Source organism: Limanda limanda, chromosome 21 (genome assembly GCF_963576545.1).
Source record: "Limanda limanda chromosome 21, fLimLim1.1, whole genome shotgun sequence".
In the NCBI taxonomy this organism is placed as follows: Eukaryota; Metazoa; Chordata; class Actinopteri; order Pleuronectiformes; family Pleuronectidae; genus Limanda; species Limanda limanda.
Window position 1 is genome coordinate 8,849,696 of NC_083656.1, and position 27,150 is coordinate 8,876,845.

A 27,150-nucleotide genomic window follows, 5' to 3' on the forward strand; every position below is an offset into this window, starting at 1 on the left:
TGCAATGGAATGTAGCTCCAGCCCCCCCAAGCTATACACATAGAAATATAAAAAGAAAAATAAAGTTAATCCGATTAAGCTTAAAGGGGGATAAAGTAAGATAAAATCACATAATGTTAAATGTAGAATTAAAATCAAATAAAGAAAGGGGAGTTTAGTCTCCCTCTTGTGGGTAAAATTCAATTATTTTGTGTTGAATAAGCCTCCATATTATTCCATGTATTTGGTTTCCTTCCACAGAGCATCTGTTTGAATGGGTCGCCAGGGAATTAAGAAACAGTGTCATACATGTGACGACACAACACCCTAACACAGACACACACCCCCCCCCCCACACACACACACACAAACACAGGGGGGAGACTGGAAATTGATAAGTCCAGAAAAAATCCATATTTAGATTTAGTCTACATTTTTACCAGGTGGAAACAATTTAGATGTTGACCCTACATCCAACAACCGCAGGTGCTGATGAGGTCTATCGATGCCTCATTAATGCTGCAGCGAGCTTGGTGATGCTCTCCGTCCTCCAGGCTTAGGGAGAGAAGGAGTGAGCATCGGCACAAGGATTACGTTCTGCACACGAGAGGAGGCCATCTGGAGCAAGTCTGTGGCTCTCACACGACACTTCCATGGCAGATTCTGTGCGGAGGGCCTGAGCATCTGCAGAGTCTCTGGTGCCATGCATGTCCTCAAACCTCCTCATGTGGGGCAAAGTGGAGGGTAAGTTTATTCCAGTGAGTTTATAAAGAGACCCGTGAGAGATCATTTCATCAAACCTCAATTCAAGCTTTTTCAACAGCAACTCGCTGAGGTAATAAATTCAACACCATGAATTGGCCAGATTATACCTGCCATGCATGTGAATATCTGCCCTTAATGAACCGGTTTAGAGACGCCATTCACTGGCTGTGCAGGGATGCCATTGTTTTTTTGTTTGGTTTAAGAGTCTCTTAGAAACGGTGGCAACACAGAGCAGTAAGTATCAGAGGGTTTCAGCTGGAGGCGGCTTTCAGAGGTAAAGTGGTTATTGATAGTTATTTCTTCTCCAAATTGGAATTCTTCTTTGTAGATTTTTGAAGCTTTAGTCGTCTGGGTCTTGCCTCTGAAAGGTTTTAGTTTTCAACTGTTTTTGAGAATGTGTGGTCACAATAACAGCCTCGACCATTAAACCTTCTGTTATTTCCAACGCATATCTTCATAAAGCAACTCTCTTAATCTTTTAGATTTAATCAAAGCCCTCCTGCCGCCATTCGGAGATATGTCCGTCTTGCAGAGTTCAAACTCCCGAGGGACAACCGGACAGAGCAGTGCCAGTCAGTCTACTCAGCTGCTGCTCACCAACGAATTCACCAAGACACTGACGGGAGGCAGTCCACGCTTCGGTGCCTTGAGCCATCACTCATTCTTCTCCCGGCACAACCCTCATCCAAACAGGGTGAGGCATATCCAAGGTGAGCAGGCAGCCGCAGCAGGCAGGAGATATTCTTATACTTTATGAAATGGATTTTTATTTTTACTCCAAAATGATTCGATATTAGCCGAGTGGCAGTGCAGCTGTCTGTGTGAAGTTGGATGTTTGAGTATTTGGTTCCAGTAACCGAGGAAACACCCTGAGGACCCAATGAGATTTCAATCTACGTATCTCATTAGCAAGATAGATTGAATTTTATCGGAACGGAAGTGTGAAACTCTACGTTTGGTATCAATTCACTATTGGATGGAATATTAACATCTAATATAACGAGCATTAATGATGAAATATGTGGAAAAATATCCGGGACATTAAAGTTGCCATTTTGTGTAACTGGAGCCAGAGTTTAGAGTTTGGCCAAGTATTTAGTTTATAGTTTAGCGATACACACACTCGACCAATCGTGACTCAAGTGTCATTCAAGACGTTTCATCCTGTTTGTAAAGAATCAAATGACTAATTTCAACCAAACATACGTGAAAAATTAGCTCGTGGACAAACATCAATGTGATAAGAACTTGCCATTATGACAGCCAAGCATCTACTATTATAAAAAATTATAAAAACAGAAAAGAAAGAAAGTTATAAAAACGATAAGTCCAAGTGCAAGGTCTAGCTAAAGGCTGAAGTGAAGACATTTACTGAACCAGCTTCTCTGATATCGAGGGGCTGTTGTTGGAAAGCTAAATTAATAAAATAAGCACCAAATGCTTTTTGCACTACATAATTCTGACAGCAGTTCATTACTTGTTAGCGCTAAATGTGTTGATTTAGCTTAAATTCCCTCAGAAGCTCTAAAAATGAAGCAATTAAAAAGGTCATCCCTCTGAATTGGCTGTGGAAGCCTCACCTCTTGAGATCAGTCATAAGTCAGAGTTACCACACCATGAAATATTTCACGAGCAGCTGTACGGGCACCTATAAAATAGCAATATGCTACATGAAAGACACAGCCTGCATTATTGGCAGAAAGGGAGGTCTTATGAAGTTATCAGCTTTAGTCTCAGCAGGGGTTTTCCTGGCTTCGATTCTCCAGGGCATCGCTTTGATTGCCGACTCTCTTCTGAAGCACGTATACGGGAACTTTGAATATTGTGACTCTCTCGTGTCTGCAGGACTTAATGGGAGACCTGTCTGCATGGTGAGAGATGATTGGTTTGTCACCTCGTCCTTATTTCCTCATCCACTTCTCAAGAGCCACGTCCTCAGGAAAGCAGCCGACACTTCTTTTGATTTCCCACTCAATCAGAGTCTAAACGGAGTCGGCAGTTACAGAAAAAAATCAGGTACAATAACATGCACGACTCCTGAACCTTCTCATTTGTTTTTCTAAAGCTCTGCTATCGAATCATGAGAGTCGTTTATTGAGAGCGAATATGCTAAATGTTCTGCTTTCTTTTCGCAGCCCTGTTTTCAGAGGCCTGGAGGGATGAACTCAAAGAGCTCGCTGCAAAAGTCAGTTTGTCTCCTCAAGCACAGAGGGACAAACGAGAGGTGCATGCTTTGGTTTGATTGTTTGAACCTGGAATCATTTGTTTGTTTTTATGCCTCAGTTTAAGACTAAGGCTTCTGTTCTGGTTGGTATGAGTAGGGCAGTACTAAGAGTACTAAGATGTAATTGAGAGGCAGGGGTTGAGGTAAAATGTACCGGTGGACCTTTAAGTTCTTCCTAGAGAGATGAACTTGAGGAATTTAGAATAATGGAGTAAACTTTCCTTGTAAAAATCAGCCATAGACTTTATTCAAAGATAGACGACATGATAGCCGCCCAAAACTGAAGCCAAATCATCTGGATCACCTCCTGCAATATAGGTCATACAGCACCCTGTCTGCTCCGTGATAGTGGATCAGATATGAACCAAACTAAATAGACATAGTACATGTTACATTCATTTTCTGTTATTTCAGGTAGTTCTTATCATCACCAAGTATAAGTTTTAAATTGAAGTTTATTGTTGAAATATTTTAGGATTGTGTAAAAACCCTGATTTTGTCAATTCATTCCAGGAGCCACCAGAAGAAGAATTTGTCCGTCGCAAGACCCAATATTCGGCTGACACTGGAAGAATCATCCCTCCGCCCACAAAGTCTTACCAGCGCAGATCTGGCTCCCAGCGCCTGCTCTTTCCTCAGCCCTTCCACGATCAAGAACTCACGGTGAAATCCTCCTCCACTGCTCTTGAGCTCCTCCACCGTTTGAAAAAAAGTGTCTCACACGGCCGTTTGGGATTGAAATGAGGCACAGCCATTTAATATTTCCCAACAGAGAGGGAGGATTAGAGGCAGATCAATAGGAGATTTCCAACATTATAGAAATTCTCCAGTGCACTCAGGCTTTTGCCCGAGGCTACGCTGCGTTTGATTTATTGTTGGAAAATACCCGACAGCTTCAAGTTCCTGTGGTTTGTAAGCTCCTGTTGTCTGCTCTCTGATCAGGTGTTGGAGCTGCTTTGTCAGATCCTGCAAACAGACTCTCTGTCCACAGTCCAGCAGTGGCTTCTGCTCGCAGGACAAAGAGGTAAAAACACTTCATTTCAATCAGAGAGAAAGATGTTTTCGGCTTGTAAACGTTTTAGTTTTAATGGCATACATTTTACGGTGGTATACAATTTATTTGAAAGAAACATTATTTTCAGAAGGTTTATTCAGATACAAATATGCATATATATATAGTGCAACAAATATATATAATATTATATGACTTTCAATATGATTTCCCTTTGCTTTACTTTAATTTATTTGATAATCATTCAAACCTGATTATTACATAATGATTTGGCCATGGAGTCACTCAGGAGACATTTAAACGTCCTTCAGCGTTTATCGGTGGGATCTGTACATAAAGAAACTCATTGAAATAAATTCTACATTCACATTCATCATCAGTCTCAGTTATTAATTCTGTTTCAGTTCTACCTTTTCAGTGGTGAATGAACTGATATATTTGCAATTAACTTTCTGAATATCATTGCTTTGCTGTTGTGACTTCTCATAACGTTTCGTTACATAAGTCATTCTTCTGCGGCTCCAATTATGTTAATTACCTCGGTGAATATATATATAAAAACATTTTAATTGCTGTGATGCTGATGATGGGAATGGTTGAACTCCTCTGGTGCTGTGTGATGTGTTGCACCCTCAGAGAAAGACCTGGTGATGGGGATGATCAAACACGCTCTGGACGGCGTCGACCACTCGAGCCATCGCCAGCCGAGCCTCCATCCGCTCCAGGCTTTTCATCCTGGCGCATCACCATCGGTGTACGATGCAAAGTTCGAGCAGCCGTGGAGAACACCGCAAACAACGTGGTCAGGGCCATCGCTCAAATTTCTATCTCCAACTTGTGTTTAGAAGTTTGTCAAGGTTGATGTGTTGAAGATTCATTTTTACCTCCGCAGCTCACTCAGGATGAACCGAACCTTCAGTGATGACAAACCAGGTAGTGAAATGGCGTCCTGCTTTTCTCCATTCTCTGTGTTCAGGCCTATTTCAGCAAAGTCAGAGGTAGTTGAAGGCTCAAGAAAAGTTTTTATTGTCGTATTCAATATAATCGACCTTCAGCCTTCATTTGTTCTGCAGTTGTCTGACGCTTCTGGGAGCAAAGGCTAATATTTTGGAGCTTCCAGCGTAGACAGTGAATATCTGGGCCAAGACTCCGCTGTACACTGTCAACAATCTAACTAATTAACTTTATCACACAAGTTGAATGTTTCTCCACTAAAAACACACACACCAATACTTTGTGTAGGTGTTTTTGATCCAGACGGCATTTTGCCTAAACTTTATTACTCTATTTAAACTCGAAATGGAAACCAGAAGAGGCTTCAGGCACCAAAATCTTTTCCCATGCCAACAGATTCTGCATATTCAGCATTTCACAGTTTTAATTGGCATAGACTAAGTCCATAGTGTTCTTTCTTCTATGTCTGGGAACATAAAAAAACCCGGCAGGAGATAATCTCAACATTTATGAAGGAAAATATAGCTATCAAGGGTATCATCAATTTCGCTTCTGACGTGCATTTCACAATAATAACTCCAATGAAGTAGCGATAACAAGTGTCCTTGGACACCAGGTTCTTGGTGTGTACAGAAATAGGATTGACGTGGAAAGCCATTCAGTGTGAGGATGGTTATCTTCTCTGCAATAGATCTGAATAAACCCCATTACTGTTGTTGTTGTGTGTGTGACTCTTCTGTTCTGGCTCTGTTTGCAGTGAGTGTCGGGGGTGCGGAGGTGCTGGAAGTCCACGCCGGAGCTCAGAGTCCTCCTCAAGGTCGCTCCCTTCAGCGCACGAAGAGCGTATAGACGTCACCTGCTTTTCATCACTTCTGCACACCAGCTGATGTTTTGAAATTGAGACAAGTAGCAAGATGAGTTATATTACAAAGTGTCATCTTTAGTTTGAGGAGAAATAAAACTTATATACATGTTTCGTGCACTTGATAACATATATTAAAATAAAACAATTTTTCAAGACTGTATATAAAGATGGACGCAGCGTCTCCTTTTTCTCCCTCTATGTAGAAATGAAGTCAAAATATCCTGGATACAAACATCACCATCCTGCCCATTTGGAGTCTGTTTAGTAGCGATGGAGGGTTTGAACCAATCGACCAATCATGAGTCATTTTCCGCTGTCAATCACGGCATTTAACCCCCTTTTTTTAGCATCAAATAACTTATTAAAAGTAAACTTACCGGAAAAATACTACTTAAAATGACAGAAACCATTTTTGAGAAAATTCTATTTGACGTGTACTTGGACTTTTTAATTTGGTGCATGTTCCATCTACTAACCTGGGGGAGGCGGGGTTTATGACCCATAGTGCAGCCAGCCACCAGGGGGCGAGCAAGGCGTTTTGGCTTCACTTTTGGGGAGCCATCATATCAAAGAAAAGAGTAAAACCTTCACAACGTAAAAAACTGTAAACAAGCAACTCAGCAGGTCATGTTGTTCTGCAGGAGAGTGCACAAAAACGATTTTCATGGTTACATCGAAGCAATTTTACAAAGACAATGAACAACAATTCCAAATAACAGACGAGATTTGAGCTCTGCATTTATATCTGACCTGTCATAGACGAACAAGTGGCGATCCTCGACCCTGTAATGATTATATCAAGCTCTAAAAGTGTATTGTCGTCCCTTCTTTTCAGATTTCACAATCCAGCATGAAGGACTGAATATATACATATACATATATATATATATATATATATATATATATATATATAACTAAACTAACTAAACTATTATATATATATATATATATATATATATATATATATATATATATATATATATATATATATATATATATAATAGTTTAGTCTATAATAGCAGCAGGTGTCCTGCAGTTTGAAAGGTAATTGGGCTGATGGAGAGTCAGCCTTAGCAACTGGGCAGTGTGGCGCTGAACGCCTCTTACTGAGTACAGGTCACCTAAAGCCCCGTATATAAAGTGTTGTATAGGAGAAGTGAAAGCTTTTACATCGGAGAAACTGAACAGATGAGAGAGTTGAATTTTGCAGCAGGAGTCTGGTACAGCAGGGATGGGAAGAAAACACCAACAGCAGTCTGAGAGAAGCAAGTGACTGACTATCATTAGTTTTGCACACAGACAATGCAGTCAATGGACAAGATTGACTTTTTACCCTAATACATGTTGACCTTGCGGAAACCAATGCTGTGGAAATTGATGTGCAATACAACACAACACAATACAGCACAATGCAGCATAATACAATACAATACAATGCAGCATTATCAATTCCCAAGGCAATTTGCTGAATGGCAATTAAAGGAGGACAAAAACAAGCTCAAATCAATTGCATTTGTGTCTAACCAAATCACAATATACATTATCCAAAGGCTCTTTGCATAATGAGGTTGAGACCTTACAAAATTAGGGGCTGTCCAGTTTAGTTGAGCTAAAAGTGCAAATCCCTTTCAGCTTTCGACCTGATGTAACCTGATGGATTCGTGTTTTCTAAATCAACTCAGATTCTCACTGGACAAGACGTCAAATCCTGAACTGAAACTGATCTACATGGATTTGAAAATAAAATGTGTTATTCTACATTTAGACATATTTCAACGTGGATCTTAATAACAAAGATCAGGCACATTAAGGCGACTGATATGTATGAGTGTGTAAAAAGTTGGTGCAGCTTGATTAAATTGAAGGAGACTGTTTAGTCTATTTAATCAGCTCCATTGTATGTTCCCATGTTTGGTCTCCGCAGCTCTCAGCCCTGAGGCAGGTCCCTAATCTGCCTCATATGGACATGTGGTTTCATAAGGGTTAGACTGACAGTGATATGACAGAAGCAATATGAGCAAACACACATAACCGTGCCAAAGTCAATACAGAGACAAAAACACTCATTCAAAAAAAGGGCTCCTTTTGGCATTGAATGGATTGGATTTTGTCTATTTTGCATTTGCAGAATCTATCGAGCCATAAAATTCATTTTTGTTACGCCTGACCAGCACTGAATTGACGGCTGCATTTTTATTTTTGGCCAGCTCAGTGCACAAGTTATGATGACTTATGGACGTAGTGAGCATCTTTATTGTGCATCCTTGCCGTTTCAGAGGCCACAGACATCTCCCATCCATCCGGAGGTCAGGCGGCCTGGTCAGCAGGGGAAGTTCAGCATTCACCTCATGAATTCTCTCTACAAGGACACCTGTTGGCTCCGGGCGATAAGAGGCAGCTGTTTCCTGAGGCTGTATCAGGGAAACTTTCCTGCAAGGCAGCGTTAAGGGGAGAGGGAGGCACTGGGCCCTCCAAGTATATTACACACACACACGCACACACACTTACACACACACAAGTAGAAAAGATTTTCATTTCAGGTTGCAGAGGGACTTAGGTCCGGGTGGGATGGAAATCCACACAGACCCCTGCATAACGTCTTTGCCTAATGACCCAGAGAGGGAGGGAAGACGAGGATATTGAATGCTGGTAATCCAGAGGATATGCAGGGTTAGAGGCTTAACATCCCATCTCCCCTAATGACCACCTTCTTATTTCCTCTGTGTACATCATGCAGGCACATGCAGCGACTTGTGCTGCCCCTATGTAATTCATGATCCCATACTACAGCCTCTTTGATTTGGCATATACGTAGTGAAACCGCTCTACAGTTGATTAGCAGTGCCAATCAACTATAGAGCTGTTTCCTCATCATGTAAACCCCCAAATGACCATTTTGAAGGTCAGAGGGTGTTATGAGGATGATCATAAATAATGAACTCTATAAGCGAGTGAACAGAAATCATCATTTTATATAACAGAGTATTAATTTTAAGTCATCTGAATAAAACAACTGTATATTTTTGGCATTTCATGGGATTTCTTTCCCTTGGGGATTTTATGCAGACCAGGAGGTTTTATGGAAAGTGAAAGCTGTGCACAGGATTAGTGAGCCATGCTCTTAAAGAAATAACTTATATTGATTTAAGCTTACTTACCACCTTCATGCCATTAGTCTTGTGCATACCCGTTATCTTCTCTCATGATTGACAACTGTAATTGAATACGTTTTACTGTCATTGAGCCCAGTAAGAACCAGTGCAAACTAGAAATGCAGCCAACCGAAGAATGCTCAAAGCGTCATAGGGGGAGATAGGGCTGTTAAATACACTGTTGTCTTACCTTTGAGTTATGAGATAAGATAATAAATAATAAACATAGATTATAAACTACATCACATCATGAGAACCACTCTATCACAGAGGGTTTGAACCCTATCCCCTTTTAGTTGTGATGGTTGGTTTGTGAGCAAGATAAAACAAAAACTGGTCAATGAATTATCACTAAACTTGGTGGATGGATGTGATAGGTGTCACAGAAGAAATAATTTCTTCCCCCACTTTTTTTGACTTTTTTTGTTTTTCTATATTTTCACAATTTTCACGGGCATTAATTCCATGGATTTTGATAAAAATGAAGCTGATAATAATAACAATCATCATCATCATCATCATCATCATCATCATCATCATCATCATCATCATCATCATCATCATCATCATCATCATCATCATCATCATCATCATCATCATCTCTCCATCTGGATACAGCCGAATGCCCAATAAGTGCCTGTCCATAAATTTAGTTATGTTATATTTCATCCTGAAATTATCCAGTTGCCTGAAGCCACAACAGCATGTGAGACGACACATACACGTCCTATTCCTCTGTTGCAGACACGGAGTCAAATTCAGCCCCAAACATTTTTTTCTCTTCATGATTAAATGATGAAAACAATTGGGAGCAGAAAACTGAGACGACTCCTCTGGGAGCTGGAAACCACTGAGCCATAGAGATTAACCCAACTCGCTTTATACTCACTAGTTTATTATTCAAACACAAAGTTTTTGTGTCTATCACTTCTTAAAACCTGATGAACTGCATGATAGGACAAAACACCTGAAACACCTGAAACAGTGCAATGATTTTAATATTTGCACAGAGATGGCGCAGGAGTCTCTTTGATCGAGGATTCGAAACACAACATTTTGTCGTCTTTACAAAAGATGCAATACCGCTGCAGTGAACTCAGCTTCTTTACATTTGTCTCTTACTTCTTCATTCAATTAATTCTTCGGCTAACATATCTCAGTTACTTTTTACTATGCACAATGACGTTATTCATTATTCTTTTCTCTAGTGGCTTATTATAGTCGACTCGATATCGTCGCTGATGCAGAGCTACTCAGAAACTGGAATATTAAGGTTAATTCCCGCTGGTTTCACTTTGTACAACCGGCTCCATGCTGTTTCTGCAAATTATACGAAGAAATAACAGTTTGATTTGAGAGTGTTTTAAAGTTGGAAAGTTTTGTCTTCTGTATCATTTCTGTTCCAGCACTCACACAAACGCAGCATCCAGAGTTCCCTCCCTGCCTTTGCATTCAGTATTTTGCTTTAGTTTCCAAACCCCTTGTGAAGCGCGTCCTTCGAAGCAGAATTCAGAACTCTTCCTATCTTCCTTATCTCTGTGGAGCGTCCTTCACGGGCCCTATAAAGTTCAGAGTCGCGTTCTCTCACTTTGCTGTCACTGCTGGAGACAGCCAGCATGCTGCCTGCTGTCGTGAAGCTCTGCTGTGGAATCTCTTACCCTCACCTGAGGAGTACGGCAGGTAAACATCGGCCATAATCTTATAGGAACTGAATTAAAAAAGGCCGCTCCGTGACTCCTCAGTTGTTGTTTCTTTTAACCTTTTTTTTTCTTCTCAATCTTGCAGGTCTTCAACGCACAACGATGGCAGTGTTAGGCCAGGAGGTCGCACACCTGCAGCGGTGGGGACAAATGCAACAGCGCATGAGATCACATGCTGGTTTGAACTATAACGGTAAATATATTTCAATCCGACAACTCACGTTTGAAATGTTTATTGCAGCAGGACATAGTTAGTGTTTAGGCTTCTAGGCACCAACCTCATCACTCCCCCAGATACGATGAAAGAAATAAGAATGGAGTGAGGAAATTCTATTTATAACCCCCCTGTTGGAGCCTACAGGTGGATGCTGGGGTGGTGGAGGGGCTGAAGCAACTGGCAGTAATACCTACGCAGCAGCAGCAGCAGCGGGGGGGAAATCAGAGAGAAAGATGGGAAATTGGACCGCCAAATTGGCAGGTTGTTCCTTGGAGAGGATTGTGGAGAGTGAGAGAAATCACGTTTGGAGAAGCGCAGTAGCGGTTGAATATCACTCAAGTGTGGCTGTTGAAAGAAGGTTTTCACTCCGGTGCCTTTCACAGAGTCAAACAGAGACGATGTGCCAGCAAAAGAAGATCAGCTGTTCTATGTGCAACAAGGCCGCGGAGCAATGAGGAAGGCTCTCAGTATGTTGGAGGACAAAGACGGGTGGAAAGTGGAGATCGCAGAGGTAATGTCTGATTAAAACAATTTCCCGTGACAAAATTGGGCATTTTATTACATTCACACTTGTACGTCGAACCTGTCTAGAGCACCGGGGATGTGATATGCAGCAAAGCCATGCCTGGGGCCAGGAAGGTCTTCAGGCTGGAGGCGGTGCTGGAGGCCGGCGTGGACGAGCTCTATGACATCCTGTTCACCAGAGTGGAGGAGATGCACCAGTGGAACCCGAGCATTCAGCGAATCAAAGTGAGCCTCTCGATATTTGGAAAATTGAAATACCACATGAAAATACTCTCAAAGAAGCCCAGGGCTCAGTTTTTTTGTCTGGTCGTCTGCACATTTCTGTTTAAAGCCATGATTTGATGACACCATACTTTAGCAGTTGGATATGTGTTCTCACGTTGCTCGACCTGTCTTCACATTTATCCCAGCCCAGCAGCACAAGTGCCGCTCTTCAAATTAAATTTGACATTTTCGTCCTCTGCCGCAGGTTCTGATGCACGTCGGGCCCGAAACGATCGTCACTCACGAGGTTTCCGCCGAGACGGCAGGAAATCTAATCGGCCAAAGGGATTTCCTGAGTGTCAGATATAGCTGCAAACAAAAGTCCAGTGTTTATCTCGGAGGAGCAGCGATTCAGCTGGAGGCGTTCCCACCTCAGGCGAGCTTTGTGAGGTGCAAGGATTTTTTTTACACACCCGCACACATCATACAGTACAGGTTGTAAAGTCAGAACAGAAAAGACTGTACTGTGACCAACCCAGTTTGGATTTACTTTGGCATTTCAGTTTGTTATGACAGCCTGTGCAACAGCCCCGGCTAATATCAGTGGACTTAAACGTCTGCAGCCGTATCTTGTGTGATTAGAGCGACGTCAGAGGATGTTGAAGGATGTTAAGACCGAGGTGAAGACTAGATTACAACAAAAAAATGTTTTTATAGCCGTCACATTTTTATTTAAATTTACAAATCTGAGGTTTTCCTAAAATGAAAGCACCACATTAACCTTTCTACTTGAGTAACGTTAAGTGAGTACTTCAAAATATTAAAAGGAGAAGTGCTTACTCAGTGTAGACCTAGTCCTTTGTACAGTACACTATATCATTAACTTTGCTCATTGTGTATTCTGTGTAATACCATTATAATAATTATGTATTAATAAAACATTACATAACAAGTTCATATTAGTTTATGTTAGTTAATTAGTTAATTAGATAAATTAATGATTTTCATTGGTGTGTTTACAGAGCTGAGGATGGACCGACTTGCATCATCATTCAGCCTCTGGACGGGGATACGAGAAAGAGTCACTTCACGTGGCTTCTTAACATGGACGTGAAGGTACATTCATTCATGCACACACACAAGAAATAATGAATAGAAAAACCATCTGCAGACTCACAATGGGAGGAAATAATCCTTTTCTGCAGCGAAAATCGTTTCCTGATTGTGTCTTTGCTCTTTCACTCCCACGGTGCTTTAATTGGATGAGCGGGGAATTTCTCAGCTTAGCCATTACCAGTTGTTACAAATAAATTTAACAACTCCAAAACAAAAAGAGAGAACACATCTCTCAGTTTGGTCCAAGCATCACGATACAGCCGAGATGCTTCGATAAACAACATTTGGTCTGAATCGGCTCTGCAGCAAACATCGAGCCCCTTTCTTACATTCTCCCAGGATTAACACACACAAATGGCTGAGACATGGATCACAACATTTACACATAAGACGTTTGCTAGAGAAAAAAGAACTTGCACAAATATCCTGATGAGTGGGATAAGGAAGCAGAGCTGAGAAGGCCGAGGTGGTGGAGGCAGGAAACAACACAATCAGTGATAGATGATTTATGAATAAATAACTTCTGTGTTTGTGCAGCTGGTGAGTGATCCAGGAAATTACCTGATTTAGCTACACAGCTTGAATTACAAACAAGGGTTGTCGACTTCGAGGAAGATTCGAGTTTAGGAGTCAGACCTCACAGTCAGGATGTCATTCTCGACTGTTTCGTGTCAAGATCGACTTTAGCTTTGCTTTCCAGGGTTTTCAACCACATCCGCTGAGTTTGCTCATTTGTCATGGACACTTTACAGCTCAGTTCCAAAATGGGACTTGAATTTATTTTAAATTTTTTACTGAAATATCCTGCTATTGGGAAACAAATTACCACATGAAAAGAATGTATTTATTGCGCAGCAGGAGAATATCAGGACGTGATAGTCAAGCCCATTTTGTTGTTGTGATCAAAAAACAATGTGAGGGTTTAACACAGATCATTTTTTTCTTCAGGGCTGGCTGCCAAAGTCCATTGTCAATCAGGCTCTGCCTCGAGCACAGCTGGATTTCACCAGACATCTCCGCAGACGCCTCACAGCGAGAACCACCCTTAGCTGACTGAGTCTGTGTGACACCCACTCGTCAGCAGCAGGAGCAGCCTGTCATCATTCACAGGGGAGACTGAGAGACCGAGGCCCCCCGACAGCCCGGCCGTTCGGCAGGAGGCCGCCCTTTCCTCGAGTGCAGAGGCGCTGCCAGCGGGAGAAGCTTTGCTCTTAACGCTGTGTGGAGCAGAGCTGGATGAGATGAGCATCAGCAGCCAGGGCCAGCCTGGCACGAAGACAGCTGGCTTCTAATAGGAAATAATATCAAGTCTGCCAATCAAACCTCATTAACACTGTGGAGTCAACACTCCTCCATTGACACATGAGTAATTGCACTCTGCGTATGACAGGATCAAATCAATAAAGTGATTTAATTGTTTCATCTTCCTGATTCATTGTTAAGGACACATTAAAAGCAACACCTCATAACAGGAGCCTCTTCTTCATTAAAATGCAGTGAATAGAGGACTGGATTAAAACTGACTGAACCTGTGGATAAAAGATCTGAGGTCTTTAAAACTTCAGTGCTACCCCCCGAAAAAAAATAGATACAAGAAACATATGATACCAAACCACATCATCAATCTAAATCCAGTTAATCTATTCCATAATTTCCTTTTAGTATCAAAAATATAGACAGGGTGCATGCAAAGTAGTAAAGGTCAAATTCAAATCCCCAACACAGGGGCTGCAGAGGGTTTGGGGTTCCATTCTGTGTGCCAAAGTGTCCTTGGGCAAGATGCGCAATAAGAAAACTGTTCTGTAAATTGCTTCAGGTGGTCATGAAGATTATAAAAGCACGATATAAATCCTCATACAGTAATATGTAATACTTTTCAACCAAACCTCTACAATTACCAAACTCTTGGTAGAAAGCTTGTTAAGTTTATTCAGGGGCCTTCAGATATGGTGTCATTGTATTTTCCTGTAAATAGTTGAGCAATTTATGTGGTTTCTCTAAAAAAAATTCGTTGCTGCAGATGTAGTCAGCTGTTCTCATGGGGCCCCATAAAATACCGTGCTTTGCCTATCGACGGCCCTGCACATAATATCGCATGTCCACTGAAGCCGAGAAGGAAAAAGCCACAACAACAGTAAATAACAACACTCTTGGTTCTTTCAAATGTCTTTTACTTTGTTCTCCATACCACTTTAAAAATTCAATAAATATTAACATTTAAAGCTTTCATTCACGTAGGTATATACAAGAACTATACAATAAACATAATGATGTTACGGACTGCAATGCAGGAATGGTGTAACACGATGACCGACCACAGTCTGCAGACTTACAGCATCACCTATAGTTTCCAATTGCAAAACACAACTTTTCATAACTTGAAATTTACACTATATACATTATTATCTGAAAAATATATCAGTTACAAAAAAAAACCCATCATGATTTATTGTTTTCTGAAATCTTTTTGTGAGGGCATGCTGCAGCAGGGATGATCCTCGCGGATTTATCACCACAACACTGGATGCGGTCAATATTAAAAACAAAGAAGCACCGGGGACAGAGATGTCATGAAGGTCTCTGCCTGGAGTGATGACTATGAAACCTGGAGTGTGCCGAGGAAATAATTATAGACTTAATAAACTCTTGTATTATTATCAATTAAAAAAACCAGCTAAACATTTAAAAAAGCTATAGCCATTAAATTACCATAAAAAATGTATAAACATTTCCGAGTAATTTCACATTTTTTTTGTTGAAATTTTGAGTAATTCGCTCACTTTCATTCTCAGATGACAAGATCTGACATCACAACAAACGTGAGCCTAATGTTAGCATGTGGCTAGCTCAGCATGAAAACTGGAAGCAGAGGGGGAATCAGCTGAAAAACAGGAAATGAGAGCTCGGCATACAGAGCAGCTGTATGCAGCATTTCAGCTGGTTGCTTGGAAACCTCATAGCAACAAATCATGTCTAGAAGGTCACTGTGAGAGTGGCAATGCCAAACAATTGTTACAACAATGCTTCCAAAATCTTTATGTGAATATTTTATTACTTCCTTGGTCTGAATAAATTGTGCTTTTTTGTCTGTCTCTTTACCATAGTAACAGGTGCTCTGAATGGTCCACTGTTATGTCATGAACAGCGCCACCTTCAGCTTCAACAAGAACAGGTGGATGGAGGCTTGTCAGGAATTTACAAAACTTATAGATCTAAACACAATATATATAAATCTATACAAAAGGTTTAAAATACTTTTTGCAATTTAATTTTCCTTTCCACTTAATTCATTAATATTTTTAAAAAGCAGAATACATACAAAAAAATCTATAACAGGCTTTCAATGCATAATTTGAATCTTAATGTAATGAATAAAAGATAAAGTGTATGAAGAGATTGCAAAGTGTTCTATAAATATTCTGTTGGCACACTCAGGACCCCATAGGTAGCACCTGCATGCCTGCAACCATGGCCTTTGACCTCTAGTCATGTTCACAATACCAGTTCAATAGTAGTTCTAATGCACTTGAGAAAAAACAGGCTTACACAACTGTACACAGATAAAAACATGAATGTAGCAATGCAGTCATCACATTTTGAACACGTCTTGTGGTCGTTTTATTTTACAGCACCTTTGTTTTGACAACTTTTTTTTCTTCCGTTGGAGATTCGATGAGGTAACCATCACTGGTCAGTTCACTGGCATGGGAAAAAAAAAGAAAAGAAAATATCTGCAGCCTGACTGCAAGTCTATCAGATGCTACGCAGGCTGAGCTGATGTATGAGAGCGTCTCACTGAGCAGCATGTTCACAGCATCGCTCACTGTCTCTTATTTCTGAGCCGACAGGGTTCTGTGACTGGAGTCCCTCTCGGATCCTAAATCGTCCCTTCTTGACTTGGCAGTGACTGGGCCTAAAGTGCTGTTTGGACTGTGCTCTTTAGAGGCACCTCTACTGGACTCTGCTGTGGGCCGTGGCGGCTCTGGAGGTAGAAGAGGCCCCAGGTCAGAGTCTCCCTTCCCAGCTACGAGGAAGGAGGCACTGGTGGGGACCTGGGGCAGAGCAGCACCTGCGGATGTGGAAGACTCAGCAGCGGCGGCGGTGGTCGACAGCGGGGCGGTGGACCAAGGCCGTCTGCTGATGGCTTTAGTGGTTTGTGGCGGGCTCTGGGTCGTGGCAGGTTGAGGAGCTTTGGACGATGAGGATTGAGCAGGAGAGGAGGACTCACGTTCGACTAGGACCACCGGGGCATTTTCAATATCAGGGGCATGAGTGGCGAGGTTTTCTTTCTTGTTGCAAGACTCGCAACAAAGCTTATTATATCCAGGGATTGAACAATAACGGGCCAGAACTTCCATTTGACAGAAAATCGATTTATCCCCCAGACATGGCTCATCTGGTAATAACAAGAAGAAGAAAAAAACATAAGAGTGAGATTGAAGACAAACAAAACCTTACATATTATAGATTTTAAAGTTTGCCTCTATAAGACTGATTTCTGAGATAAGAATATAGATAGATAGATAGATAGATAGATAGATAGATAGATAGATAGATAGATAGATAGATAGATAGATAGATAGATAGATAGATAGATAGATAGATAGATAGATAGATAGATAGATAGATAGATAGATAGATAGATAGATAGATAGATTGATAGATAGATTGATAGATTGGAGTGACATATTGACTTACTTGAGGAGATTTTGTGGACGGGGTTCTCAGAAACCCTTTGTCGTGTCACTTCATCTGCTTTTATCGTGGTATTTACGATCTTCTCAACACTGAGAGAAGACACCGGCTGTCCTGGAGTGGATAACAGCAGAGAAAGAACAAAATTAGGCTAAAAGAGCTTCCTAAAAAAGAAAAGTTCAATGACGTCTCGCTTTAAGAACAGAGAGGAGTCATTCAGAAACCTGTAATAAAGCTCGGTGCTATTTACAGATTCGTAAGGCACAACCTGTACTTTCTCATGTTTTTCAGCAAAGACACTATTTTCCACTCGGTGACTGTACAGAGAAGCAGAATGGTGCTCGCAGCTCTTTAGAGGTGAAGTAACACCACGAAAGCTGAGGTGGGTAAAAGCCTCAGTACAGAAAAGAAGATGAAAAATCTTTTCAGATCAGAAACGTTCCATTCAGGGGGTCCTTTGTCCTTAAACCCATCAAGTTGCATCAGGCACATAAGGATAAACTTCAATGAGGGATGTCTATTATAAAGTTTAAGGCCGTGTCTCCAAAAAAAAAAAAAAAATATGTTCACACGACCTTCGTTTTAGAAAATATCTAAATCCAGTATGCCCGGCCAGTAGGTGGCGATAAAGTCTACATCAACAATTTGTCAAATAACAGAGAAGAACATTGAGGTACCATTACAATTGGGAATGCGTGAAGTTCACTGTGACAGGAGTTTTTGGAAATCTGCATTTCAGAAGTTTGTAAAAATCTCAGATTTAGTGACTTATAACAACATTCGGACCCAAACACTGAGGGAAGGGTTTCTTTTGCAAAACATCTGCATTAACGTGGACTGGTTGTGAGACTGGATCTGTTTACCCCTCATGTTACCAGAGAGTCTGAGCCAAAGCTTCGGAACTGATCAAGGTCCCAGATTGTCAGAAAAGGGGGAATCAGAGATAAACTGGGCTAAAACTTGTGTCGTCTGAGCTCAGCTTTGGCTTTAATTCTTGGAGGACCACACAGCACAGTCAGAGGAGCTGATGTGATTCATCATAGAAGCAGAAAAGTGTATTCAATCATGTTTATGTAAATAGTATTACAGGGTGGTGAAAAAAGCTTTAACCTCAAATCCGGGCCTGTTGTGCCAATTTTTGACATAGCTCATGTGTGTGTCGATGTTAAATCTGCTTTTTAACTGTTAGTTCTGGCTAAATTCTATCATGTAAGCAAATGTGCATTTTAATGTGGTTGTGAGATTAACTTTGAGTCAGAGGAACATCATGCCATGAGAACGACCCTCAAATCTACTGCCAGGGATTTATGACTACATGCGCAGGTTGCAGCATGTATTAACGACCACCCACAAGTTCTCCCAGAAAAACATACTCATCTTTATGCCACTTCCTTGGCAAATGGAAATAACTTGCTCGTGCAGAGACAGCTTCTCTACCAGTGCGTGCAATGAGGGCAGCAAACCACAGAATGGATCAACTCCGAATGTGAATCTCACCTGGACAATAGTTGAGTTTGCAAATGAGGACGGTTTCCGGCTTCTCGCCCTCACATTCTCCGATGGTGTTGTCGCTGGCTTTGCAAACCACCTGCCTCTGTTGGATTCCTTCTCCGCAGGTCACCGAGCACTGACACACAAGACACACAGCAAACAATTCAACCTGTGCAGTAACATTTAATTATACATTCATTAAGCTTCCAAACATGGTCACTATGCCAACACCGACAACAACACACTGAGCAACTACAATAGTCCTTTTGTTTGTATCCATATCACCTTCACAATAATCCTATTCAGACTTGTTTTGATTAGAAATCTATTTGAGTGTCTTCTATTTATATCATCACAGAATGGAAATCCAGAGTTAGATTACATAGAGTGTGTCAACCGTGTAACTTCTTTTATTCTCCAGACTAAACAAATCGTAAATTGACAAAGAAACGTCAGCTGCCAGTTAGCTAGTTCAGCTACGCACACACAGTTACACCTGGCGGTTTCTTGGTGTAAATATTGAGGAAAACTGACCACTTTGTGTGACACATTCTTTTAACATAGTGATGCGTGAATCTGCGATAAAACCAGGCTATAGGTTTGACTCTCAGGCTGAATATGAAGGTGGACCACGTGTCTCCACTTCCTTCCATTGCACAAAAATTAAGCCAAAATATCCCGGATGCAAACACTGCCAGTTTGCCCATTTAGATCCAGACTCTGCACAGTAGCTTTCAGTTGAACTAACATGGAGGAGGCAGGTTTATAACTTTTTACAACAAGACACCAGGGGGCGATGGAGACACATGTTGTTTACTACAGTCCATTGTTTTACTTTAAATCCGCCCTTACCTGAGACCACGCCCCTGTCCTCCACTGGGCGGGGCATGTTGTGTGGTTACACGCCCTCCTGGTCTCCGGACGGTTCTCGGTGCAGTGTTTGCTGTGGACGGGCCGGTTGGTGCCGTTGTGGAGCGCCTGCATGCACTGCACCACCCGGGTCTGGTAGCCCAGCTTCCCGCAGGTCTTACTGCAGGGAGTCCACTCCTCCACCACCCACCTGTCAGCACAGCGAGTCTCCATGTCTCTGTTGCTCGTCAAGATTGTACTAATGTTCCCTCGATAATTGCATATGTTATAGGGTTGACATTTAGAGTGAAAGCTATTATAGCCATTGTTAATGCTGTATTAGCCGTAGAAAAACATCAGTATGGATAGACTGTGAATAGCTGCAGGTCACTCACGTTGGCTGGCTGCACTCTTGCACATTGCAGCGTTTGCGGATGGGTTTGGGCTTTTTGCTGGTTTCACAAAAGTTACGATGCACCAAGCGACTGTCACTTTTCCTCCTGCAGCCGTATTTTGTGTACTGAATGCCTGCGGGGGGGAAACATGACATCGTTAATCTTTCAGCGAGGTCATGTAGACATGTAGTTTAAGGGAAATAGGGACATCTGGAAACCAACCATCGTTGCACTCCTGATGCATTTATTAGGGGGCTACAACGAGTGATTACTTTCAGGCATCACAAGCCCAAAAAGTAACAAATCAACAGATATTTAATTAAAATCACACAAGTAGAAAATTGTTAGATTGAAAAAGCGAGAAATGCTTGAAACTATTATCAGTTGGTCACAGATTAATTTAGCATCTGTCTCAAGCATTCAAGCTGCCAGTCCCTTGCAGACCAGTTCTAACAATGACATGACGGAACACTTGGTGGAAGGACGCTGTACTGGTCAGGGAAGAGCCCAACTAATTTTGGTGCGGATTAGGGGACTTTTTTACTTTGTTTAACATATTAAAAAAACATTTTCACTGTTTTCCCAGGGCATAAATCATGGATCTTGATGAAATCTATGAGTGTGAGCACTGTGGTGCAGCTTGATTTGATTTAAGGGGGCTGTTCGGCCTTGGCGGAAGTATGTGCTCAACTGAGTGCCTGTGTTTTGTGTGTTTTTCAACTCGCTGACCTCCGCCACATGGTTTGGAGCACTGGGACCAGCTCTTCAATGCCCACTCGTAGGTGTCCAGTTCGGCTAGAAGTACATTGTTGTTGGTGATAAGCGGTAACAGGTCCTCGTGTATGATATACTTATACGTCAAGCTGACTTTTGTATCTTCCTCCTGCGGCATAACCTGCAACAAAGAGGAAAAAACAATATTTGATGTAGATAGATGGTGAAAAAGCAAAGTAAAAGTACAGGATTGAGTCCCACTAACCAGAACAATGATGCCCTCATGCAGAGGACCAGTTGTTTTCAGGGTCTCCTTCTCATCAGCCATGGAATACTCCCACTGTAAACCGTTCTCGATGAAGGTCTTCGACTCAGCGTCCTCACTCTTTGCATTCAGTATGAAGTTCCCAGTAACTTGATTCTTCACAGCTGTAATGAAGGAGAAGGTATTTTACGCATGTGCGGTGGAAAAGAATGTAGTTTTTCGTTGCATTTATTACTCATCTGAAGAGTCAAACAGAATTTCTGGATCAAACGTCCTTTGCCACACAACACAGTGTTTTCCTTCAAGAAGGGGGAACGTGTCAGTATGTATTTTGAGATGTTTGGCGTTGTGGTAAGCCAACAGTAATTCCTCCAAGTTGTGTGTCATCTCTTCTTCCCATGAGCTAATCGAAGCCAGAAAGGAAAACAGCGGAGAAGAGAGGAGAGGGAGGGTTTGGCTCAACGCCCCAGCGATCTGGACTGACAGAGAGAGAGAGAGCTGCTGAGAGCACAAAGAATAGGAGGCCGTCGCCACTTCACATACTGTGATTTATGAATAAGGGCTATGCAAAGAAAATTGGATTTACTGATTGGACCTGCATTGTGCTGGAAACTGCATTTACTGTACCATGCAGTGTTCCAACTACTCGGTTACAGTCAATCTCATTGACGTGACATTCTATCGCCGATCAGATATAAATTTGTACTTTTCACGTTGGCACTTTCTAATTGCATGTCACATATTCCCTTGTCACGTCAATGGTGTTTGTGACATTAAGATTGAATTTAAGAAGCAGCGCAGCATGCTGATTTAATATAGAAAATCTACTTTCATTAAAACAAAAATGATTCTGTAATGAGCCCCAGGGAGGAAGGATTGTGAATTATTCTCTTCTCAGCTGCTGCATAAAATGTTTCCGATCCGGAAGAGGAAACACAAGCGCTGCTGGAGCCTTTTCCTCTCCCGCAACTTTACCTGGTGGCCTGAATAGAAATGTACTTCTGAAAGCATTTCATTGTAGAACTGTGTCAAAAGTGTGTGTAATGCCACACACAACAGGGGGCATTCCTTCTGGCTATAGATACTGTAAAATAAATATATATATATATATATTTCTTCATTCTGTTTGATTATGAACCGTACCAAAATGCCCTTAGAGCTTAAAAGTTAGCTCTGAAAACTCGCTCCTTCATAGAGGAATGCACATGAAGCCAGAGTGGATTCACAGTGGTTACAGTAGATTTCATACAGTGCTCTTCTCTGCAGCATAAACCTCTTCTCCACCACAGATTTCTTTTTTTTGATCTTCAGCATGTCCCGAAACAATCCTCACTTCACTCACTAAAGTGCAGTGGAGTCTTTCTTTCAGTGGAGCTTTTGAGAAACGGTATGAGGATAAAAACATCAAGGTCACGGTTATTATCTGAAGCCGTTTCCAGACATGAGCTCCAGAAAATGTTTGAAAAATTGGGTCAGAAATTTGTGTACAACATACAGTATGACGAGCGCAGCAGGAAATTCTCAGAGTCTCTCACTCAAATGTTTTAAGTGTCCGCAGCAACTGACCGCAGCAATTTTGGAAAATGCCCGGTGTTCATCGTGCACTTTAGACCTCTGACACACTGAGTAGTTTCTTCAATAACACTCCAGTCCATTCCTTAGAGTCCTTCACACTTTCATCTGGGTGTTGAACCCAACCTCAGAACTTCAGAGCAATATTTAGGCTCCTGAGGCATTTGGTGGAGACACTTCAGCATCCGAGTCTTTGGGTGTTCGAGGATTTGTTGACCAATCGAAACCAGCGTCCTCAGATATTCCAAACACTCCGAGCTACTCGTAAAAATACACTTGACCAATATGTATTATTGACATTGAACTTGGAGCATCACCATGATAAGTACGTTCTTGACCATGCAGTTTGACCTCAGTGTTCCTCGCAACGTTACACCCTTCCCTGAACCTCATACAATTGACCCTTGCAGCCTCAGAGCAGTCCAGAGATTCCAGAGAGACAGGAGCAGGGTGTTTGGTATGTGCTGGAAAACTCAGAGTCACCGGTTGGAGTGAGTAACAACTGGGAAGTCCTCTACTCGGTAGTAATGCAATCACATTCATAAACATGAAATATTTTATAAAATGGATTTGTGTTATGACATTATAATCACACCCCACTTCTTTTGTCTTCCAGGGTTAAACCACTCACCGATTATGTGAGGGGAGGTGTCGTTCTCTTCAATAACAATGTGGCGAGCTCCTATTGGGATGTCGAACATTTTCAGCATTCCTGACAAGACAAAGAGACACGGCAAGGTTCAGCTGGGAGCCTTAAACAGTGCAGACTTATTCTGGGCTGTAATAGCAGCCAATTATTTCTGAATCAAGACACTGAGACTGAAAATTCAGTACTTTGATGATGGTTTGGGATACAGGCTGCGGTCCGTCATAGAAGACAGAGACGATGTGTTTAAGGCCTCGGGATAAGCCGTGTAAAATCATGACTCCTCTGAGACAGAGCCGCTGATCTCAGCAGTTCTCTGTTCCCACAGTTGATGATTACCGTTCTTCTTTGGCGTCTTGGTGAGCGTCAGCTTCACGGTGCGACAGTGGGAGTTGTCCCCCTCGCACACTCCACACTTGTCCTCTTGTTTATAGGAACCGACCTCCTTGTCGCAGCCAACGTGCTGTGAAGTGGGGGGGGGGGGGGGGGGGGGGGGGGAAGTCAATCAAAGCTGCATCTGACTTTTACACAGTCTTAGGTTTAAGATGATACATAGTGGAAACACACCCAGACATAACAGAGCGCAGACAAAACAGCGTGTGACAGAACTGCGACAGCGAAAAATCCCAACTTTATGCCCAAGGTGAAAATTCAGACAAAATAATGTCTGTGTGTGTTTGTGTTGGAGGAAAGAGCAGAAGTGAGCAGCGTTCACGATTACTCACAATTTAGTTTACAAATATCCCTGCAGCACTTTCCAAGGGCACCGTTTTATTATCAAAGCACAATTTAAAAAACGGTTAAGGCCCTGTCGTATTATTATAATAACTATAATCATACATAGAAGTAATAATGCACTCAAGAGTCAGATTAAAAACAGAACTGAAATAAATGAATAAAATACAATGTGACAACCTCTCTGGTGTTCGACCTTTACTGCACAGGATGGTGTGCGCACAGAGTTTGAATCTGCTGAGGGAGAAACTTTTCTCTGCGCTTAACCTTGAATCTGACAATAAGACATTGTTAAATTATTCATTGTTTCGCCATTTCGACGTACCAGACACTCTCCTCGGGCGCACACGCTGAAGGGGTCTGAGTAGCTGCAGCGGGTCCCATCATGCATCACCTGGTTCATGAACACCACCTCTCCTGTTTCCTTGGACTTGCAGCTCAGCTCGCACTTGCGGCCGTCTAAAAAAACAAAAAAACACACACCCCTGGGTTCAGATAATCCGATAACAGCATGAAGAACACCAGACAGAGACTCCTGCAACCATCCAGATAGATAGATAGATAGATGGATTAGATAGATTTGAATAAAAAAATAAAAATAAAAAAATAAAATAAACTAACCACTTTTTGAAACTAACACTTTGGTAGCACTAAAATGGCACTAACTTATAGCACTTTGTAGTTTTGCTTTATTTCGAAGAAATTGTATTGTCTTGATTCTTGTTGTTCTTGGTTTGTACCCTCGGGGTTGAATGCACTTATTGTAAGTCGCTTTGGATAAAAGCGTCAGCTAAATGAAATGTAATGTAATGTAATGTAAAGATGGATACTTTATTAATCCAGAGGGAAATTCAGTTCATCCAGTAGCTTATACAGTTAACACTTAAACACCTCACTGACATACATACATAAATCAAATACGGAGAATATATATACAGGAATGGGATGCAATGATGTGATTGTGTCAGTGTCCAGTAGGGAAGTGTTCTTGTGCTGCTGGAGTGGAAAGTACAATAAAATATATATATATATATATATAAAACAACAAAAATATATCCATATATAAATATATAAATATATAGGAATATGTAGTGGTAAAGTCCGTGCATGGGGCTAGTATAGCCAGTAAAGGGATGGACAGTTGGTTGGTATATAATAATGAGATGAGAAGAGCGTCGACTTGTTGCTTTGGCTGACCTCGGAGAGAGCGAGCCAACCTTGCTTCACCCTCCACAGACTTACCATCTGGGTGCTCATATGGCAGCCAGGTGTGCTTGATGTTCTTGTGGTATTTGTTGCTCCTCTGGACGCACTGCTGAGCACGGAAGTCCTCGTAAGGTCCAGCACACTCCTCGGTGTTGCACATCTGGTAGTCAAAAGTAGAGCCGGGGCAATCTCGACCACCGTACGCAGGCCTGGACCGACGATAAACAGGAAACCACGTTTACCAGCGTGACATTCTCAAGGTTCGTTCTTCAGGGGATGATTCTCAGTTGTGAGGTTGAAAGCTGATCCTCCCTCATTCTACACATGCATTGGAAACCCTTTGTAGAGCATATTATAGAGTAAATTGCATCAAATTCCACAAAATAATTAAGAAAGAGGATTAACTGGAAAAATAAATAAAAGCCGTGTTGAACTGAATAATATATAATTAATATTTATGATAAGAAAATCATAAAGAAAAAGCTTTACACGAGGCAGGCGGTATCTTGTTCTTCCCAAAATATACTCCTTTTTGTTTTCTGAGGGTTTTATTTTGTTCCAGATGTGAGCTTCCCTTTGTGTAGTGTATTGTGAGGGAGTCCTGTGCTTGAACAGCATCTCTTGTCATTTCTCTAGTACCTACTTACTTTGCAGTGCAGCACAGAATAAATTAAGCCATTATCTCAAATCTTGCCTGAAGATAAATGCTTGATTACATCTTGTGGGGATGCATTGAAAATGGAAAATGTTATGATATTTAAAAATAGAACTTAAATGGAGTAAGTGTATAGTGGCTCACACTCTGCATCAACAGCTGGATCTAGTATCCAGGTACATTTGACAGTATGGCGTCATCCTGTCTTGGATGAACAACACAGAGTTCGTTCCCCTCGCTACTCACGGAGGGTCGTTGCACTGTCGGCTGCGGGAGCGGACGCCACCGCCGCAAGTCCTGGAGCAAGAGCCGGACTTCGACCAGGAGCCCCAACTCCCATCGTGGCCCTGAGGCTGCTGGCTCGATCTCCAGATGCAATGGCCTTTGAAGCACCACTGAGAAGACAAGAGAAAAGACAGACCTATGAGCCTGAAAGAAAGATACTAAAACTCCAAATACTGACTTTGAAGCCGTGTCCAGCTTTTCTTTTTTATTGTCTCGACTTTGTCTCTTTAGAGAGCTCCGCTTTGCAATTATTGTGCAATGAAACTCATCATTTGAAGCAGATTCAGACACATTCCTCACCTTCCCTGGTGCACACTCCGTCCCATCCACCGGAGGTCCTTTTTTAGTTTTACAAAAGTACTGGTTGTCGGGGTGACTGCACCACAGCTGCTTGCAAGGGTCGTAGGTTCGAAACTAGATGAGAAAACAGCCGGTTATTCTTGTTGGGAATGTTCATGATCGTACAGAGTCGTCATGCTGCAGGAGGAAAATCCAACGTTACTGTACATCTCTCATATGAGGCGTTTGAAATGTGTAATACTCATCAGAGACACATTTGTGATTTTCTATAGGAAATTGTCGCCTCTGGACCAAGCGCATGTGAAAAAACCTTCATATAATCTGCAATCATACAGTATTGTCATCTCATTTTATTTTGATCCCTTGTGACATGATGATTGTCGATGAGAGGGGACCTCAGAGTTTCAGCTCGATAATAATTCTTGGGACTAAAGAGGTGAGACTTACAGCTGTGCACATTTTATAACCGACGCCAAAGTCAAATCGGCACTGCTCGTCCATGGAGTAATTTATTCCGGGGAGCTCGGGAAGCTTGGGCCACTTGTGCTCAAAGGGATCATCCAGCAGGCAGTCGTACGAGCTGAGGGGGAGACGAGAATTACAGTCACAAATGTGCCATGAGGTCTTTG

General features: G+C 41.8%; 3 protein-coding genes across 3 annotated transcripts in view; 2 read left to right on the forward strand and 1 right to left on the reverse strand.

Moving 5' to 3' along the window:
• The first annotated feature begins 686 nt into the window (after positions 1 to 686).
• Positions 687 to 5,783, forward strand: tbata (thymus, brain and testes associated). Its single transcript, XM_061095418.1, has 9 exons — positions 687 to 723; positions 1,227 to 1,454; positions 2,590 to 2,760; positions 2,880 to 2,968; positions 3,482 to 3,631; positions 3,911 to 3,992; positions 4,617 to 4,782; positions 4,873 to 4,913; positions 5,692 to 5,783. The coding sequence occupies exons 1-9, from the start codon at positions 687 to 689 to the stop codon at positions 5,781 to 5,783; spliced, it is 1,056 nt and encodes a 351-aa protein (XP_060951401.1).
• Positions 5,784 to 10,567: 4,784 nt separating this feature from the next.
• star2 (steroidogenic acute regulatory protein 2) lies at positions 10,568 to 13,766 on the forward strand. Its single transcript, XM_061095420.1, has 7 exons — positions 10,568 to 10,631; positions 10,737 to 10,844; positions 11,252 to 11,379; positions 11,460 to 11,618; positions 11,863 to 12,047; positions 12,620 to 12,713; positions 13,662 to 13,766. Exons 1-7 carry the CDS (start codon positions 10,568 to 10,570, stop codon positions 13,764 to 13,766), a joined length of 843 nt encoding a protein of 280 aa, XP_060951403.1.
• A 2,341-nt stretch (positions 13,767 to 16,107) lies between these two features.
• Positions 16,108 to 27,150, reverse strand: part of LOC133027793 (A disintegrin and metalloproteinase with thrombospondin motifs 3) — a 42,254-nt gene continuing 31,211 nt past the window's right edge. Inside the window, exons 9-22 of the mRNA XM_061094921.1 lie at positions 26,969 to 27,101; positions 26,522 to 26,635; positions 26,183 to 26,331; positions 25,318 to 25,490; positions 24,401 to 24,534; positions 23,680 to 23,803; positions 23,326 to 23,406; positions 21,123 to 21,286; positions 20,873 to 21,038; positions 20,144 to 20,276; positions 19,752 to 19,959; positions 18,906 to 19,035; positions 17,412 to 17,522; positions 16,108 to 17,109 (exon numbers count right to left, since the gene is read on the reverse strand). Coding sequence (XP_060950904.1) covers positions 16,544 to 17,109; positions 17,412 to 17,522; positions 18,906 to 19,035; positions 19,752 to 19,959; positions 20,144 to 20,276; positions 20,873 to 21,038; positions 21,123 to 21,286; positions 23,326 to 23,406; positions 23,680 to 23,803; positions 24,401 to 24,534; positions 25,318 to 25,490; positions 26,183 to 26,331; positions 26,522 to 26,635; positions 26,969 to 27,101 — 2,386 coding nt within the window. The 3' untranslated portion in view covers positions 16,108 to 16,543. The remainder of the gene's footprint in view (positions 17,110 to 17,411; positions 17,523 to 18,905; positions 19,036 to 19,751; positions 19,960 to 20,143; positions 20,277 to 20,872; positions 21,039 to 21,122; positions 21,287 to 23,325; positions 23,407 to 23,679; positions 23,804 to 24,400; positions 24,535 to 25,317; positions 25,491 to 26,182; positions 26,332 to 26,521; positions 26,636 to 26,968; positions 27,102 to 27,150) is intronic.

Coding starts and splice junctions, on each gene's coding strand:
- tbata (XM_061095418.1), top strand. CDS start 687: ATGTCCTCAAACCTCCTCATGTGGGGCAAAGTGGAGG. Junction 1,455..2,589: donor CAGGGTGAGGCATATCCAAG/GTGAGCAGGCAG, acceptor TCGTGTCTGCAG/GACTTAATGGGAGACCTGTC. Junction 4,914..5,691: donor CTTCAGTGATGACAAACCAG/GTAGTGAAATGG, acceptor CTCTGTTTGCAG/TGAGTGTCGGGGGTGCGGAG.
- star2 (XM_061095420.1), top strand. CDS start 10,568: ATGCTGCCTGCTGTCGTGAAGCTCTGCTGTGGAATCTCTTACCCTCAC. Junction 10,632..10,736: donor TCACCTGAGGAGTACGGCAG/GTAAACATCGGC, acceptor TCAATCTTGCAG/GTCTTCAACGCACAACGATG. Junction 11,380..11,459: donor GGAAAGTGGAGATCGCAGAG/GTAATGTCTGAT, acceptor GAACCTGTCTAG/AGCACCGGGGATGTGATATG.